This window comes from Capricornis sumatraensis, chromosome 9, assembly GCF_032405125.1.
Source record: "Capricornis sumatraensis isolate serow.1 chromosome 9, serow.2, whole genome shotgun sequence".
Classification (NCBI taxonomy): Eukaryota; Metazoa; Chordata; class Mammalia; order Artiodactyla; family Bovidae; genus Capricornis; species Capricornis sumatraensis.
The window spans coordinates 59,440,857-59,455,725 of NC_091077.1; the positions used below are offsets into that span (position 1 = coordinate 59,440,857).

Genomic DNA, 14,869 nt, shown 5'->3' on the forward strand with positions numbered 1-14,869 from the left:
GAGATGTTGTACAGTTTGGGTTGCTACATAGCCTTTTAAGAGTTCATCAGTCAACTGATAATTTTGTCACTTGATCAGAGTTATCACTATATCTTTTTTGAAGAACACTGCAAAGACTTGAGGCTAGAACCTAGCTTGGTATGATGTTTATCTTCAGATACTTTAAAGAAACTGTTGTAAGGGAAGAGGATTTATCATATTGCAGAGATAGAGAAAAGAAAAAATTAGGGGCAATGTGAAAAGGACTGTTACTTGTTTTATTAGATTTGCTTTAACAGAGGTTAGGCCAGTAGGAATTGTGGAGATGGGGTTAATGCACTAAAGAGACAGGATAGCAGAGCTCCCATGTGGTGCAGTCTTCCAGTGAAAATCTCTGCCCCTTATCGAACTAGAGAAGAATGTGTTTTTACATTGCTGGCTTCTTTTAGACTGATAAATACCTGTGATAAGTAAATACCTGTGACAGATAAATACCTGTGAGCCCAAGGCTTACATCAGTGTAACAAATGTAAAAAAGTGAAATCGAAAGTCTCTAGCCTAGAATAAGATCTCACTAAGCAATGTCAGACTTTATTTTTGGGGGCTCCAAAATCGCTGCAGATGGTGACTGCAGCCATGAAATTAAAAGACTCTTACTCCTTGGAAGAAAAGTTATGACCAACCTAGATAGCATATTCAAAAGCAGAGACATTACTTTGCCTACTAAGGTCCGTCTAGTCAAGGCTATGGTTTTTCCAGTAGTCATGTATGGATGTGAGAGTTGGACTGTGAAGAAGGCTGACCGCCGAAGAATTGATGCTTTTGAACTGTGGTATTGGAGAAAACTCGAGAGTCCCTTGGACTGCAAGGAGATCCAACCAGTCCATTCTGAAGGAGATCAACCCTGGGATTTCTTTGGAAGGAATGATGCTAAAGCTGAAACTCCAGTACTTTGGCTACCTCATGTGAAGAGTTGACTCATTGGAAAAGACTCTGATGCTGGGAGGGATTGGGGGCAGAAGGAAAAGGGGATGACAGAGGATGAGATGGCTGGATGGCATCACGGACTCGATGGACGTGAGTCTGAGTGAACTCCGGGAGTTGGTGATGGACAGCGAGGCCTGGCATGCTGTGATTCATGGGGTCGCAAAGAGTCGGACACGACTGAGCGACTGAACTGAACTGAACTGAACTGAACTGAACCGAACCCTGCTTTGCTAGTGCCACTTGGGTCTAGTCTCTGGAGTTTATACCCTGATACTCTATATAATACTGCTAAGTAAGGTTTTTATATAGCATTATATGGTTTACCTATGTGATATTCTTGGACTCTCCTACCAAATGTGTAAAGGTGGAACTTTACCCATTCTTGGGTGGGAGGCAATGTGTAATATACAACAAAAGAGGTTGGCCATTGGCAAAGGTAATGTTCATTTTTTATTTTTTTAAATGGGGTGATAAACTTTTTCATTGGGTTGTGAGAGTAGATATGTGAAATGATTAACACGTTGAATGGCTTAGTCAGTAGAGTTACTATACAGAACAATAATGAGGACTGTTACAATTAGAGAGGCCAGGTAATCTCCGAGGTCCCTTCTTAATCTTCATTATTTGTGAATTTGGAGTTTACACAGCATCTTGACTAGCCCTGTACGACTAGAACAACTTTTGAAAACTATAGTAAGACTTAATGGTTTGGAAATTTTTATTCTTGAAAATTATTAATTTTATTATTAGTGAATAAACAGTTGCCTTACTGATGGCCTCCATTAAAAACAAAAATTAAGATACTTACCTCTCTACTTACCAAGCACTAGCAGCTCGTACTGTGGAAGTATTTCTCTCTTCCCAACCTGGTGGAGTTCCACTATGGAGCACAACTGGCCTTTGAAATAGTCTTCTGTCAGTCAGCATCCTCCTAGTTTGGATCGCTTATGTTCTCTTAGCTGATTCACATCTGTCTTGTCTAAAAGAATGAATTGTCTAAAATATCCTGGGAATGATGTTAAACACAGGATAGAGTAATCGCTGTGACATGGGTACCTAAGAGAACCCAGTTTGAGATAGGATTCCGGTTGGAACTGTGAGCTTCCTGAAAGTGGGGTTCCTGTCTGTCTGATTTTTGGTTGTGTGCTCTGTGGGGCATAAAGGTTTTATGGGCCAGAAAGTGCCTTCAGGGAGAGAGAGTGGTGGTCAGCTAGGTCTTCCTTGGTCCCCACCAGGTCCAGGTCGTCTGGGTTGAAAGCATGGTGTTCCTAGTTGAAGATGTCTGTTCTTTAAAAGCAGCAGCAACAACAGCAACAAAATAATAAAAAGCCTCAACTGTGAAATAACAACTCAGAATAGGTGGTATTTCTAATATATTTTCTGTTCCTAAGGGAAGTATTTTCTATTTAACCATTTGTTCAGCTGTAATGCTAGCCTTATGAAAATTTAAAGAGGAAATCTTCTTGTTGTTAACATTTGTAAAACATATTGTAAAAATATTGTACAACGTTTGTAAAAATATTGTAAAAATTACAAGTGGCGATAAACTTGGCTCTAAATAGTTGTGAACTTCTTAGGCTTCACAGATTCCAGTTTTCTGACACTACTAAAGAAGATGCCAGATGTCGAACAGCTATATGGCCTTCACCCTCGATACCTTGAGAGGCGAAGGGTACGGGGCCATGAGGCTTTTAGCATTCCAGGAGTTCTGGAAGCTTTGCAGGCATGCCCAAACTTAGTGGTGAGTGCACTTGGTTGAACATTTGACATCAACTGATTAATGAAGCACTAAATTAAAAGAATGATAGAACATGTTCATGCAAATTTCATTCATAATGAATTTTAAGTTCCACTGCATACTTAGGATCTTATGATATAGAAATAGAAGCTTTGGATGCTAAATAAAAGCCTTTCTTATGCTTGCTTTGGCATTATTTTGTAGGGTGTGGAAACTTCTCACTTGGAATTAGTAGAATCCATTTGGACATACATGCCACATGTGCATATTTTGGGGAAATTTCGTAACCGTAATGGAGCATTTCCAATTCCTCCTGAAAATAAACTGAAAATTCCTATAGGAGCCAAAATTCAAACTTTACATTTAGTTGGTGAGTACATGTTTCTTGGGTTACTTGTGACTCCTTTAAATGCCATACAGCTGAATATTAGTGGAAAGGGAATAATGGGGATTTTAGAAATAGCTTAGCTGATTGCTAATGGCAGCCGAGAGGGGTAGGATGGGGTGGGTGGTGGGAGGGAGGTTCAAAAGGGAGGGGACATATGTATACTTAACGGCTGATTCATGTTGATGTGTGGCAGAAACAATATTGTAAAGCAGTTAACCTCCAATTAAAAATTTCTTTAATTTTTAATTACATATTTTTATTTTAAAGTACATATATGAAAAAGAAAAAGAAATGCTTGTGAGACTTCCATAAAAATTGAGATTTCCCACTAAGGAGCCTTTGGGGCCAGGGGCCTGGTGGGTAGGTGAGAAAACTACTATTTCAAAATCAGTCTATTTTCATTTTAATAGACAGTTTGACTAATTTGGAAAGTTGTTGGGCTTTTTGTTTTTGATTTTTTGAATGAGGTGGAATCTTGCCCCTGTTTTCTGATACCCACCTTTTGCTCCTAGTTCTACCCTTTAGAAGAGAGTTTAGAGAATAGTTCTCCAGTACAACTTACTGTGATGATGGAAATGTCCTGTATTTGTAGTATCACATATGGTACCCACTGTGGCCAGTGAAACAGAAGAACTGGATTTTTAAATTTTGTTGTAGTTTATCAGATAGCCACATGTAGCTAGTGGCTACTTTATTATCCTCTTCAGTTCTAGAACATGACAGAATAAAAAATCTTAGATAAAACTTAAGTTTACTTGTATCTTCTCTAAGCAGAAAACTCCCCCATTTCTTCAACCTAGAGCTTCTAGAAAACTCTGCCACTTCTCTTTTTCCCTGAGAAATGAGGAGGGAGTGGTTTTTTCCCAAAGACACCTTATTTACAGTGATCACGGTGTGCATTCTTCATCTGAATATTCTCTGAAATTGTATCCCAGTAATTTCAAACCTAAGTAAATGATAAAAACAGATATTTTCTCAAATTTAATTTGTCGTCTTTGGCTTAGATTGCTGAAAGGAATTTCCGGGTGGTGGGGAGGACTCCTGTTACTATAGTCTGACCTTTAATACTGATTAAGTGTTTTATTTAACTTGTACGTATTGAATATCTGCTGTGTTTCAAGCATTCTTCCAGATATTAGGGATGGTCCTGAAGAACTGGATATTTCTGAAACTGGGAAGGGAGAGCAGCAAGAATGATAAGGAGTAGGTCTTAAAAACTATTTAGATATGCAGTTACGGGAGACGTGCAAAGCTCTCTAGCGGTCCTTCCTTTACAAGATGAAGGAGTGGTTCTGATGAAAGACTTAGATATCTAGTTTGAATTTGGATTTCTAGATAATAAAGGAATTCTATAATATCTGAAGTTTATAATATAAGCTCTCTAAAGTCAGAGACTGTGGTTTTATATCTATATTTTCCATGATGCCTGTCACAGTTCATTGCAAATATAAATACTTGGTAAATTTTGTTGAAATGCATTAATTCATTTGATTAATTCAACAGTTTAACACTGTGATGGTGATACAAACGTGTATAGTAAATTAATGAACATGCTGGGGAAGACAGGTAATTGTGTCCTTTGTTTATAGAATGGATTTGGGATAAAATGTGGATTGGGCATAGAATATAACTGTCTTGTCTGGGTCTGTCTCACCCTTGCTGCCCTTGGGTTTCCTAATCAGAACTACCACCATAATGGCAGATGCTAAATATACCTTTGTGAGTTTTGCATCTTGAGTCTCAATCTGTACCTTACTTCTGCTTTTCTTCCTTTGGACTAATCCCCAGTGAGTACAGTGTTTACGCATAGTGCAAAGCTAAAGCTAGCTGTGCTTTTTTGGGTGGACCAGGTTAAGGAGTAATGCTTACAGTAGAATGTACAGAATTTAGCTTTCAAAGAACCACCGATTTAAGTACTCCCAATTTTGCTTTCTCTAGTTGCTGTTGCTAGCAGGGCTTCTACTGACTCAAGGTTAAAATTATATTAAACTGATTTTGCCAGCTGTTGCTTTCTAAATGTCATCACTCCGTATCCTTGAATTTCTTTCTGAGAATTTGTCACTTTTTTGCTGTTCCTGAATCTACCGTGTTTAGACTTTTGGGCAAGTTCCTCAAACTGCATCCTTCCATAAGAATTTTCAAGTTACCCATATTCTCTCTTCTTCCATATCTCTTGACTTATCCTTCTTCTGTACATTCCCTTTCTTTCAGAAATGGTCCTCTGCAAGTATGATTCCTGGTAACTCTTGAAGAGTTACAGAGTTAAGAGAAAAGGTTGTGTGTATAACATGTTGAAATACTTCATAAATCCCATCTTTCCATTTGCCTTTTCTAAAGAAATTACAAAGTAGTCTGTTTATTGTTTGTTTAAATTGTCCTTTACAAGCCTGTTTTATATAAGTTTATCTTCATAGGATAAACTAGGTATCTAACTATTATCTAGGTAATTTGTTCTGATGAAAATATCCAGGAAGGATATATTGTCAACTTCAAAAATAGACTGTTGAACCTGTACACAGCAAACAGTGTCTTTTAGTGGTTTTCTTTTTTCTTTTTTTGTGTATATGCTTTAGGGGTGAATGTTCCTGAAATTCCTTGTATCCCAATGCTAAGGCACCTTTACATGAAGTGGGTAAGACTCACTAAACCACAACCATTCAAAGATTTTCTTTGCATCAGTTTACGAACTTTTGTCATGAGGAACTGTGCAGGTAAGGGTCTGTAGTTGTAGTGGAAATACACATATACCATTCTAAAAATATCCTAAAACAAACTGCATAGATATGATACATTGTAAGTGAAATTATATTATACTGTTACTATTTATGTTTGTAACTTACCTTATGTAGGTAAATGTACTTTTTTTGTTTTAAAGACAGTAGACATATGATTTGCCTTTGACCCTTCACAAAGTGTCAAAAATGTCTCTACCTATATCTTTTGGACACTTTTTATATAGGTTTGTTTTAATGAATTTTTGTATACTTTCTTTGTCTCTGGTCTCTTGATCTTTTTGCATGTAAATGTTGTCTGACTTAATATACCTTAAAGCATTAAACACTGCTTTTACGATACTACATTTTTGTTCCAAAACCAGTTTTTCTGCTGTCCTAGTGTGTCAAGTGGGAACTGTTCTGCTTCAGAGTTCATAACAATCAGAGCTGTTTTTGATACCTTATTTCAGAGTCCTTTCCAAAGTACCCCTTTTATTGTCAGGCTTGCCTACTCACTGTTCCCAAACAGCCATACGAGCTCTCACCTGAGTGTCTTCTTATTCTTGTTTTCTTGTCCGGAGGTTGAACACTTCCTTCCTCCTCTTTACTTGTACGCATCTTTTATGCAAGTTTTGCCTCATTGACTTCCTTCCTTCTCTTTTTTATGTAGTACATCAGATTTGATTTTTGTTCTTGATATGTTCTGCCTTTTTATCTTTTTATAATTATTCATGTTTTATGTCCTTGTCAGTTGTGAACTCTTTGATGGATAGGATCCTATCTTGTGATCTTCCATAACACCTAATATAATACTGGTCACATAGAGAGATGTTTAAGCCATTGAGCTATTTATTTTAATGAAGGATCAAATTTTCAACTTGCCTATTCCCACTCAGTTATTTTCAGCTCAAAATTATTGAGACTCCAGGGAATTTTAAAAAATACTAAATCTCCAATGTTGCTGAAAAATCCTTATGCTGAATCGGTATGTGGTTGACTTACTAATGGTTTTGTTTCCAATGATAAATTGTAGAGAACCAGCCACTCGGTTATCATTTTCAGACATAGAATTTATAAGTTATTAATTTCTGTTGCTGATTTGAAAAATCATCTTGGCAATTTACATTGTTCCATTGAAATTGTTTTTCTTCAGGACCCACAAACTCCTTGAAATATGTCCCTTTAGTAACAGGCCTAGCCTCTGCCCGCAACTTGGAACATTTAGAAATGGTTCGAGTTCCTTTCCTTGGAGGTCTTATTCAGCATGTAGTTGAAGACAGTTGGAGATCAGGTATTCATTTTCCTTTAGTTACTAAATATTTTAAAAATCAGTTAAAAAATTTATTAAGCTTTTATTTAGCTTTTCTACAGAGTCTTTATAAACGAAATGCTTGTTAGTAATTTTACTTTCTATATGGTGTATTTGATGAAGAATAAGTAACTATGAGTGTGGCTAGTATTCATTTCCTTTTTATGCAGTGTTAAACCTCAAAATGATAAGTCATGTTTTCTGGCTTGTTAATACTTACCAGTTAGTTAGTAATTCATGGTATATTTGAAATCTTTCTGAGAAATGTTAACAGAAATATCCTAGTGGCTATTGCTGAGAAGAGATATTTTTTGACTTAGACAAATTAGGTCTACAAAAGAACTCAGGCATTAGAAATGTTAACCTAACATTTGTCTGATACTTTATAATATATAAAATGTTTTAAAGTTTATCAGTTGGATACTAGATCCACCCATACCGATCAGATGATGGCTTTTAAAAGAAAAAAATATTTTACTACCTAGCACCCATAATTATATTTTAAATGATCATGTGTAGTAGAATGTGCTCCGTGTTAACTATCTCCTCATTTCAACAAAAAGACCAAGAAGTTTAGCTATATAGATAATTAATAGTTGGGGACACAAAATGTAACTTTGAATGTCCAAAATGTAAATAGAAAATCATCTAGTACCATTGGTAATAAATAGATGTTATCATTAATACTGTTAAAATGAGTATGCAGTGCATTTTTAACATTTTGTCAGTTAATCAAGTATGGTGCAAGTGTAGTTCATTACATTGTGTGAAGGGAATGGAGACTCCCTCAAAATGAACAGTGCAATTTTTACTCCATGTCTATAGCTAACCAGATTGAAGTCAGAAAGGGAAAGAAGACCACAGTGGACTCCTTCATTAGAAGACCTAGAGAGAGGTGCCAAAAGCCAAGAATTTGCATAAACGGCCTAAAAGAGCAACAGAGACTTTCCTTCCCTAATAAGTGTTTAAGAACAACTCTCATTTTACTTAAGGAGCCAGAATATCTCACACAATAGTTAATTTCAGAAAAAATCATAGATCCAAATATAAAAAATAAACTTTTTAAAGGAAAAGTTTGGAAACTGTCTTCTTTAACATTGTTGGGTAGAGATTTGTGCATCAAAAAGCATTTACCATAAAGAAAAAAATTGGTAAACGGTGCTAAATTAAAATAAAGACTTTTTGTTGTTGTTCATCAAAAGGCATAAGTGAGAGCTCGAGTAAAAAAGTCAAGCTACAGAGTGGGAGAAGATATTTGCAGTACAGCTATCAGATAAATACTTACAATACAAATTAATGCTCAAAATTCTCCAAGCCAGGCTTCAACAATACGTGATCCGTGAACTTGCAGATGTTCAAGCTGGTTTTAGAAAAGGCAGAGGAACCAGAGATCAAATTGTCAACATCCACTTGATCATCGGAAAAGCAAGAGAGTTCCAGAAAAACATCTACTTCTGCTTTATTGACTATGCCAAAGCCTTTGACTGTGTGGATCACAATAAACTGGAAACTTCTGAAAGAGATGGGAATACCAGACTACTGGACCTGCCTCTTGAGAAATCTGTATGCAGGTCAGGAAGTAACAGTTAGAACTGGACTCCAAATACGAAAAGGAGTACGTCAAGGCTGTATATTGTCACCCTGCTTATTTAACTTCTATGCAGAGTACATCATGAGAAACGCTGGGCTGGCTGAAGCACAAGCTGGAATCAAGATTGCTGGGAGAAATATCAGTAACTTCAGATATGCAGATGACACCACCCTTATGGCAGAAAGTGAAGAAGAACTAAAAAGCTTCTTGATAAAAGTGAAAGAGGAGAGTGAAGAAGTTGGTTTAAAGCTCAACTTCAGAAAACTAAGATCATGGCATCTGGCCGCATCACTTCATGGCAAATAGATGGGGAAACAGGGGCTGACTTTATTTTTCTGGGTTCCCAAATCACTGCAGATGGTGACTGCAGCCATGAAATTAAAAGACGCTTGCTTCTTATAAGAAAAGTTATGACCAACCTAGATAGCATATTCAAAAGCAGAGACATTACTTTGCCAACAAAAGTCCGTCTAGTCAAGGCTATGGTTTTTTCCAGTAGTCATGTATGGATGTGAGAGTTGGACTATAAAGAAAGTTGGCCACTGAAGAATTGATGCTTTTGAACTGTGGTGTTGGAGAAGATTCTTGAGAGTCCCTTGGACTGCAAGGAGATCCAACCAGTCCATCCTAAAGGAAATCAGTCCTGGGTGTTCATTAGAAGGACTGATATTGAAGCTGAAACTCCAGTACTTTGGCCACCTGATGTGAAGAGCTGACCCATTGGAAAAGACCCTGATGCTGGGAAAGATTGAGGGCAGGAGAAGGGGATGACAGGATGACATGGCTGGATGGCATCATCAACTCAATGGACATGAGTTTGAGTAAACTCTGGGAATTGGTGACGGACAGGGAGGCCTGGTGTGCTGCGGTACATGGGGTCACAAAGAGTTGCACATGACTGAACAACTGAACTGAACTGAAAGAATTTAAAATACATAAATTCTAATTTATGTATTTAGAATACAAAAAGAACTAATACTAGTGAGAAAAAGTCAGAAACGAGAGGAAAAATAGGAAAACATTTTGAAGAAAAGATCTTATGAAAGAGGATATCTGAATGGCCAGCAAACATGAAAATATGGTAAATTTCACTGATCATAGAGAAATGAAAATTAAAACCACAGTGTTATATACAAGCAGTAAAATGATTACACCTAAACAGTTATCACTTAAAGTGTATAGAAATGCTTTACTGAAAGTGCTGTGGTCAAATGGGATGATAATTGTTTTTGTTCCTTTTTTCCTTTAACTAGGTGGTTTTCGAAATTTGCACACTATTGTTTTGGGAGCTTGTAAAAATGCACTTGAAGTAGATCTTGGTTACCTCATCATCACTGCTGCCCGTAGGTATGTTTTCTCTTCACGTTGGGTCAGAATTATGTTTTTAATCTGTTTTATAAAAATTGGCAGAATATGTATATGATGTTTGATCATGCCTTTTTCAGATTTAAAATATAGAGAAGTTGTTTAAATAGCAGTAGGTTATCATTTAGGGGAAGTCTTCTATACAACTGATGACCAAGTGAGCTGCAGTCCAGACCCAGCAAGTGTTAAAATGCTCATGATCTCATCAGAAAAAAGCTGTCAGTTATCTGGAAGTGCCTGAGATTCCAGTAGAAGTCAGTACTGATACTTGCTCAGGAGCCATTGTTTCATCCTCTGGACAGATTTCTGAATTGTTTTAGTTGGTGATAATTGGTATTTAGAAATCACTGTTTTAAGTCAGCTTTTTCAGCATCCTGACCTTTAATACTTTTAAATTTTTAACCTATCTTCACATCACTTGATGCCACGTTTACTATTTCCTGCATATCAAAAGTCTACCTCTGCTTTTACTTTTATAATATTTAAATTGAATTTTAAAAAAGGAAACTCTTCCTTTCGATCATAGAATGTGAAGAGTAAAATAAAACTGTATTTAAGTGAATAGATACTGTTACCTGCTATAGGACTATACTCTGTTAAAAATGGGACTTATTATTGGCCTCTAAAAGTTATTAAAGAAATACCAGATTCTTGCCTTGACTTAATCAGGTTTAGGAAAGTACCAAAAAGGATATAAGATTATTATAAGTCGTTCTTACTGTGACTTTAGTGTACACATGAGATGTGCCCACACTTTTATAAAATGCTATTTTAAAGGAAGCATCTCTGATATTTTTTCATGGAGGAGGCAGTGTTTTTGCATTTGACACTTCAGTACGATAAACTTCTTTCAGAGCCTTACATTAAGAAGAACCTTTTATTCTGATGGCTTTCATTTTATTCCTCTATGTGTCTCTCATTCATAGGTTACATGAAGTTCGGATCCAGCCTTCCCTAACCAAAGATGGCGTCTTTTCCGCCCTAAAGATGGCAGAGTTGGAATTCCCCCAGTTTGAAACCCTTCATCTGGGATATGTAGATGAGTTTTTGCTGCAGAGTAAGAATTAGCTCATTTACTCCCCTAAAATTATTGTTGGAAACTTACTTGACAAAGTGAATTGTAAATTTGGATGTGCCATTATTTTCTTAGACATAAAAATACTTAAAATCTCAGGTGCTCTCACTTCTTGAAAAATTTGAACTTGAAGTGCCAGTGATTTTTTTTTTCTTTTTCTATATTGCCTCTGATTTTAGCATATTACAGAAAATGAGGTGATTGTCTACTCAAAAAAAGATCCTTACCTACATTTGATATTGTCTCCACTTTGCTCTCTAAGTTTCTTTCCCATTCTGCTTCATTGTTTTCACAGAATGTTATCCTTGCTTTTGTTTGCTGAATTTTATCTACCACACTTCTTGAAGCTTTTGCTGGTCCTCTCAGATGAGGTCCCAGCCCCTACCCCTGCTCTTCATTTCTGTAATAAGCCCACTGGGGGTTCTGGATTTTCTGATAGTGTTAGCATATTTTGGTCAGTATTCATTTAATAACTGCTGTTGGAAGGCTTGTCCACAGCATATTCTGGAATGTATTTAAAACTGGGAACTCAGTCCTTTGGGTTTGAATGCATGTGAGTTCACTATTCAGACTTTTTCCCACATGACAGTAGTCAGACATGCAAGAACATTTACACCATCAACATGTTTTTATTTTTGCAAGAATTAGTTTCTTACTCATGTACTTTACGACAAGTCTTTCTTAAACTCTCGGTGTCATACTTTGCATTGTCAAAGAACGTAAAAAGGCTTTGTTGTTTTTGTTGTTCAGTTGCTCTGCTGCTAATCTGCTAAGTCGCTTCAGTTGTGTTCGACTCTGTGCGACCCCATGGACGGCAGCCCACCAGGCTCCCCCGTCCCTAGGATTCTCCAGGCAAGAACACTGGAGTGGGTTGCCATTTTTTCCTCCAATGCATGAAAGTGAAAACTGAAAGTGAAGTGACTCAGTCCTGTCCGACCCTCAGCGACCCCATGGACTGCAGCCTTCCAGGCTCCTCTGTCCATGGGATTTTCCAGGCAAGAGTACGGGCGTGGGGTGCCATTGTTCAGTCACTCAGTCATGGCCAACTCTTTGCAAGCCCATGGAGTGCAGCATGCCAGGCTTCTCTGTCCTCCACTGTCTCCTGGAGTTTGGCCAGATACATTGATGCTGTCTAACCATCTGATCCTCTGCTGCCCCCTTCTTTTGCCTTCAGTCTTTCCCAGCATCAGGGTCTTTTCCAGTGAGTCGACTCTGTGCATCAGCTGGCCAAAATTATTAGAGCTTTAGCATCAGTCCTTTCAGTTACTATTCAGAGTTGATTTTCTGTAGGATTGACTGGTTTGACCTCCTTATAGTCCAAGGGACTCTCAAGAGTCTTCTCCTGTACCACAGTTCAAAAGCATCAGTTCTTCAATGCTTAGCCTTCTTTATGGTCCATGTCTCATGTCTGTACATGACTTCTGGAAAAACTGTAGTTTTGACTATATGGACCTTTGTTGCAAAGTGATTCTCTACTTTTAAATACACTGTCTAGGTTTGTCATTGCTTTTCTTCCACGGAGCAAAGATATTTTAATTTCAGGGCTGCAGTCACCATCCACAGTGATTTTGGAGCCCAGGAAAATAAAATCTGTCACTGCTTCCACTTTTTCCCCTTCTATTTGCCAAGAAGTGATCGGACTAGATGCCATGATCTTAGTTTTTTTAACGTTTGAGTTTCAAGTCAGCTTTTTCACTCTCTTTAACCCTCATTAAGAGGCTCTTTAGTTCCTCTTCACCTTTTTACTATTAGAGTGGTATCATCTGCATATCTGAGGTTATTTCTCCCAGCAACCTTGATTTCTTAAGACAGTCCAGATCAAACAATATGACTGTTGTTTTTCCTTTTTCAGAGAAATTGCTAACATTCTCTGTTTCTACAGTGTCTATATAGTAACTTAAAATTATTAGCTTTAGCTTAATTTTATTAAGCTAATAATTTTAAGTTCAGTTCAGTTCAGTCGCTCAGTCTTGTCCGACTCTTTGCGACTCCATGAATCGCAGCACGCCAGGCCTCCCTATCCATCACCAACTCCCGGAGTTCACTCAGACTCACGTCCATCGAGTCCGTGATGCCATCCAGCCATCTCATCCTCTGTCGTCCCCTTCTCCTCCTGCCCCCAATCCCTCCCAGCATCAGAGTCTTCCAATGAGTCAGCTCTTCGCATGAGGTGGCCAAAGTACTGCAGTTTCAGCTTCAGCATCATTCCTTCCAAAGAAATCCCAGGGCTGATCTCCTTCAGAATGGACTGGTTGGATCTCCTTGCAGTCCAAGGGACTCTCAAGAGTCTTCTCCAACACCACAGTTCAAAAGCATCAATTCTTCGGCACTCAGCCTTCTTCACAGTCCAACTCTCATAGTAACTGAAAATATATATATTAGTATATAGTAACTCAAAATTTTAAGGTAATAGTTAAAATTATTATTGGTAATCAGTGTTTTTCTGCAGTCTTGTTTTTTGTTCCTCCTAAAAGCTAAAAACTTAATGGATTTGTATATTCATGAGACTGTATTTTAGGTCCACTGAGAATTGTCTTTATAACCAACTATTTCTCAATAGTGTTTATTTCCCCTTAACACACATTTTCATTTGAAAACACTTTACCTTTTGACTACCATTATCTTATGTTTGCAACATAGCTTATTTCATAGTCTTCTTTATATGTAATAATCTTAGTTATCTTTTTATAAGTCATTCTTCATATTTGCTACAGTTCACCCATCTCTCCTATATATGTACTTTGCTCTGTTACTCCAAAGATAAGTCTGGGATTCTCTGTCTGGGAATAGGTGCCAGGTGCCTCTAATAAACATGGAGAGATTACAGGTCACTGTTTATACTCTGTCACTTAATCTCTTGCCTCTCAGCCATTTAGATTTTGAAACATCTTTCCAGAAGGTTGGGGTGGCTCCTGGTAAAACTTGCATCAGTTCTTTGTTCCAGAGATTCTAGCAAAATATAGAAATAGCACCTTTGGCTGCATACATTTATGGTAAAAGTGGCAGTGCCAGGTTCAGGAAATGGATGTGCTGAAAAGTAGATGCTGTGTACTAGGAATGTAAGAAAAGTGATCCAAGGATGAATACTCAGAGAGGGTTTCTTTGTTTACGTGGATTCATGATTTCAGAGCTTTGTGGGAAAGTGATAGGGGTGTAAACTCATTTAGATTCAGGAGGAGTGTAGAGTAGTCTATAGTGTTGGGACTTTGGAAAGAAGGAGTGAGATGGAATCTTATTAATCATGGGACCTGGGGAAATCATTTCTTGGCTTCAGATCACCCAATAAAAAAGTAGAAAATGGTCTTATACCCATTTGACAAGTGAGAAAAGATGGACTTTTATAATCTCTTACACTTAGAAAGCGCTCAGTAGGGCTTCCCTGGTGGCTCAGTAGTAAAGGACCAATGCAGGGATGTGGGTTCGATCCCTGGTCCGGGAAGATCCCACGTGCCTCTGAGCAGCTAAGTCTGTGTGCCGCAACTACTGAGCCAGCACTCTGGAGCCCTCGAGCCACAAGTGATGGAGCCCAAGTGCCCTAGAGCCTGTACTCTATGGGAAGCTACCACAATGAGAAGCCCGTGCACCACAGCAAAGAGGAGCCCCCACTCAGAGTAGCTCAAAGCACCTTAACAAAGCAGAGCTCACCACAATTAGAGAAAGCCTGTGTGTAGCAAGAAGACCCAGTGCAGCCATAAATAAATAAATCTCAAAAAAAAAAAAAAA

The 14,869-nt window shown here is 37.8% G+C and overlaps 1 protein-coding gene across 3 annotated transcripts in view; it reads left to right on the forward strand.

The window, feature by feature from the left end:
• The window catches only part of FBXO38 (F-box protein 38), a 66,732-nt gene that overhangs the window by 13,037 nt on the left and 38,826 nt on the right, over nucleotides 1-14,869 (forward strand). For all 3 annotated transcript variants that reach the window (XM_068979705.1, XM_068979706.1, XM_068979707.1), the window contains exons 4-9: nucleotides 2,544-2,707; nucleotides 2,909-3,074; nucleotides 5,666-5,803; nucleotides 6,960-7,097; nucleotides 9,960-10,053; nucleotides 10,998-11,128. In XM_068979705.1, coding sequence (XP_068835806.1) covers nucleotides 2,544-2,707; nucleotides 2,909-3,074; nucleotides 5,666-5,803; nucleotides 6,960-7,097; nucleotides 9,960-10,053; nucleotides 10,998-11,128 — 831 coding nt within the window. The remainder of the gene's footprint in view (nucleotides 1-2,543; nucleotides 2,708-2,908; nucleotides 3,075-5,665; nucleotides 5,804-6,959; nucleotides 7,098-9,959; nucleotides 10,054-10,997; nucleotides 11,129-14,869) is intronic.